This window comes from Mauremys mutica, chromosome 4 (assembly GCF_020497125.1).
Source record: "Mauremys mutica isolate MM-2020 ecotype Southern chromosome 4, ASM2049712v1, whole genome shotgun sequence".
Classification (NCBI taxonomy): Eukaryota; Metazoa; Chordata; order Testudines; family Geoemydidae; genus Mauremys; species Mauremys mutica.
The window spans coordinates 88,232,268-88,236,682 of NC_059075.1; the positions used below are offsets into that span (position 1 = coordinate 88,232,268).

Sequence of the window (4,415 nt, forward strand, 5' to 3'; positions counted from 1 at the left end):
CAAGAACTAGGGGTCACCAAATGAAATTAATAGGCAGCAGGTTCAAAACAAAGAAAAGGAAGTATTTCTTTACACAACGCACAGTCAACTTATGGAACTCTTTGCCAGAGAATGTTGTGAAGGCCAAAATTATAACAGGCTTCAAAAAAGAACTAGATGTATTTATGGAAGATAGGTCCATCAGTGGCTACTAGCCAGGATGGGCAGGGATGGTGTCCCTCACCTCTGTTTGCCAGATGCCAGGAATGGGAGACAAGGAATGGATCACTTGATAATTACCAGTTCTGTTCATTCCCTCTGAAGGACCTGGCACTGGCCACTGTCAGAAGACAGGATACTGAGCTAGATGGATCATTGGTCTGACCCAGTATGGCCATCCTAATATTCTTATATTCATCTGATAAGATGAAATTTCATTTTTCAGCTTTAACCTAGCAAGTTTTATCATATTGAAGCTTTATTCTATATCCTTTATTTTCTCTTTCCTGTTATCAGTGATTAACTGTATGATTTGAAAGAATAGATATCTTCTTTTTATCTTTCCAGACCTCTCATCCTGTATTTATTTTTCCACACTTTGAAGCCTATATGGAACTATAGTGAAACACTTTAAAAATACTATGATTGCTCAATTTTTAAAGGGTGAGGAGGGATAGCCTGTTGTCTACCTTCCATAATCAAGCCTGTTAACTTCTTACTTAAAAGGAAGCACATACTGCTGTTTCTGCAAATGACAGTGTTCAAGAAATGTTAATTACAGGGATTGTAAGAGAGAAGATGCTAGTTAAGTAGGGAATCTTTTTGGTATTTCTGGCTAATCTTTTCAAACTAATATATTCACTGCTGTCAGAACTTTGACTTGTTGAATGACTGGTGACACTTTCCCCTTTGAATGCCCTATTTACTTTTTCAACACGAATCGGTTGTAGTGGCAGATCTTTATGGACCCACACGTATGCATGGTACTGTAGCTTTAATAAGGGAGTCCTACTGTAAGGACTCTTTCCAAACTGGCTTCTTGGCTTTTTAAGTGACGGAACCGTGGTGTAATTTGAGAGCAGAGAGATCCTAGGGATAGCATTAGCCAAAAGCAAAGTTGCACATTACCAGTCCAGATGTGAAAGAAATAGTAGCAAAGGTCTCCGGAGCCCCAGACTGAGCTATCTGATCTCCGCCTTCCTCTGCACCCCCTCGGCTTTGCTACATTTCATCGGCAAGAGAGAGGAGGGGGAAGAAGGGGAAAAAGAAGAAAGTCACAACGTTTTGCTTGAGCCCTGGAAAAGGGGCGGCCGTGGGGGGGAATCCCCGACGTGAGTCAGGGCAGCAGGGGATCTTCCAGGGGATCTCGTCTGGCTGGGATGCAGCTTGGAGCAGGGCAGTGCCTTTAATGAAGCATGCTGAGTCTGTGAGGAGCGGCTGGAGGAAGCGGACTGCCTCGGCTGCTGCGGCTCCCTGAGCTGCCCCGATCCCGGGGGATAGCCGGGCAGGGTCGTGTGCGGCGTGTTTGCTCCCTCCGACCAGCCGATCCCTCTGCGCCCCTTCCGAGCCCCTCTGGCTCACTCCCGCCCCCGGGATGCTGGGGCTGCGCTTGCTGTGGCTCAGCTGCCTGGGCAGCCTGTGCCGAGGCTATTTCGACGGTCCCCTGCACCCGGAGATGTCCAACGGGACCCTGCACCACTACTTCGTGCCGGACGGCGACTACGAGGAGAACGACGACCCGGAGAAGTGCCAGCTGCTCTTCAGGGTGAGCGAGCACCGGCGCTGCAGCCCGGGCGGGGAGCAGGGGCCGGCGGGCGGCGGGCCCAGCCTCACCCTGCGGGAGGAGTTCACCATCCTGGGCCGGCAGGTGGAGGACGCGGGCCGGGTGCTGGAGGGCATCAGCAGGAGCATCTCGTACGACCTGGACGGGGAGGAGAGCTACGGCAAGTACCTGCGCAGGGAGTCCCAGCAGATCGGCGACGCCTACTCCAACTCCGACAAGTCCCTGGCCGAGCTGGAGAGCAAGTTCCGGCAGGGCCAGGAGCACGAGAGCAAGGAGGAGAGCCGCCTCAATGATGACTTCCAGGCCATGCTGGTGCACACCCGGGTCCTGCTCACGGAGACCCTGGGCATCTCCGCGGGGCTCCGGGATAAGTACGAGCTGCTCTCCTTAACCGTCAGGAGCCACGACGCCAGGCTAAACAGGCTCAGGAACGAGTATCTCAAAGGGTGATGCCCCTGGGGCAGCAGAGACCTGGACGTTGGGTTAGGAAACAGCTTCTTGTGGTGGTTGCTAGGAGCAGTAAGCACAGGAGTCCCAGCTGGGGGCTTCTCCTTGGAGGGGAAGTGGCATTGACAAAACCAAGCCAAGCCTAGAGTCACCTGGTGCCCATCATGGCGAGGGGGACTCCTTTTCACCATGCTCTTTGCATTCAACCGTGGGCCTCTCCCTGCTACAAATTATAGGACCCAGGTACAAGGCAGTGGAGAATCTGGCAGGTTGCTGAGCATTTGCTGGCAGGACTTGTCCCAGTGAAGTCTTGCAGGTAACTACTCAATACCAACAAGAAGGTTGCAGTCTGGCCCTGGATGGTGCCCAACTTTCCAATCAGCACAAAATGGGGGATTTCCCCCTCTCCCCCATAAAATCTTGTTTAGATTAATATAGAAAAAAATTAAAAGCAAATATCAGTTAATGGGGAGATTTAGCACATTGCTGTGACAGTGTTATTAAAGGGTTGATATCATGGGCCTGCTACTCTACTTGCCTTGCACTTCTGTCCTCACTCTACACCTATGCAAAGTAAGTATAAAATGCTGCCACAGAGTCTGCCACCTTTACTGATGGTGAGTAGCAGCACCTTGTTCCAGAAGAAGCTCTGTTGATTTCAAAATAATAAGCTTACTAAAGAGTAAGGTGCTACTCAATAGAAGGAAAGGTGCTGTAACCTGCCCTTTGCTAGCATTTTACAAGGACTTTGCATAGGTATAAAATGGCTGCACAAGGTACCAAACAGCAGAGGATCAGGCCTTGTTTTTTCGAAGTAGGTCCTAATTGCAGTTTAATAACACATGGAGTGTGTTCTGAAGTTCTGTAGATTTTATTATGTACCTCCCATTAACACACAACTTTCTTTCTGGGACTGTATTTATAAGATTTGATTTCTGGTTTATTTTTTTTAAAAGTTATGGGTTGTAAATTGTAAACAAATAGCACATGTATAGGAAGCTGAAGTTTAGAGGTATGTTTAAATTAAGTGTCCCAATATTTAAAAAAAAATACTCTGTGTTATATATTGTGCATCTCTGATCACAATAAAGTAACGTTGTCATTTTAGATTTTCTACCAGTAGTTAATGTCATCTTTTCCAGCTAGATTCTTGATTCAACTACCATAAACATGGACAAAACAAGGTACTTTTTTGGAACCATTTTCAAATGAATATGTACTGGACTATGGATCTCGAATCGGTTTTGTTTTTTGTTTTGATAATTTTTTTTACTCATTCAAACATAGGCCCTTTGGCCTGCTAATAAATCCTTAGCTTTCTTGGTTTGTTAACAGCACATATATTCTGCTTATGTAAAATATTGTTCTGCTAAATAATTTAAAGCTGTGATTTTCATTTGTGTTTTGATAGAAGAAAACCATTCTGGCAGAGCTTGTGCTCTTTAAGCCTTGCTTATATGTGACTCTAAGTTATCAAATCCCAAGAGCCAGCTGAAAAGGCATTTGAGATTCAGACCCTACAAAAACTTACGCACGTGAGTAACTTTAAATAAGAAATGGAAAGCAGAAATCAGCACTGCTCCCAATAGTGTTTGTATTATCAGACCCTAGACTTTTAGAGTCTTATTTTTCTAAACCCGATAAAAGGTTTTGTCTGTTCCAAGACAGTGATTTTTATTTGTGGTTACCGCTGTACTTTTGCTAGCTAATCTGTTATTAAAAATTATTTGTGCTCCTAGACAATAGCAAAAGTGCATAGCAGGTCTTTGCATTATGGTTTAATCTTTACTACCATCAATGTTTAATCAACTGGGTGGAATATTATCTACTGCATTACTGGTACTGCCGGCAGGATCACTGTTTGGGTGAAAATAATAATTGTTCATGTGTTGTTTTAATAAATATTTGAACACAAAAATGAAGCACACATTTTCTTTTACGGTTCTATATGAGTCTATACCTGATTTTAATCACAAGGTTGTCAAACATATCTTTTCAGCAAAATTGCTGGAATATAAAGTACCTACCTAGTGAGAACTTGCTTTTTACAAAAAAATATAAAATTCTTCAGCACACAACTGCTCAATGCAAGTAATGCTAAAAAGAAAAATCAACATATAGAACTTGCAGCTTTATGGAGTTGGAACAAAAGTTGTTTTGTAAACATGTAGGGACAAATTCTGCCAACCATACTCATATTTAGCAG

General features: G+C 44.7%; 1 protein-coding gene across 1 annotated transcript; it reads left to right on the forward strand.

Annotated features, from left to right (window-relative positions):
* Positions 1-1,080: 1,080 nt before the first annotated feature.
* FIBIN (fin bud initiation factor homolog) lies at positions 1,081-4,053 on the forward strand. The gene has a single exon (XM_045015933.1). It carries the CDS (start codon positions 1,574-1,576, stop codon positions 2,210-2,212), a length of 639 nt encoding a protein of 212 aa, XP_044871868.1. The 5' UTR covers positions 1,081-1,573; the 3' UTR covers positions 2,213-4,053.
* The last annotated feature ends 362 nt before the right edge of the window (positions 4,054-4,415 follow it).

What these genes read in the sequence shown, in the direction of transcription:
- FIBIN (XM_045015933.1), top strand. Translation starts at nt 1,574, where the DNA reads ATGCTGGGGCTGCGCTTGCTGTGGCTCAGCTGCCTGGGCAGCCTGTGC.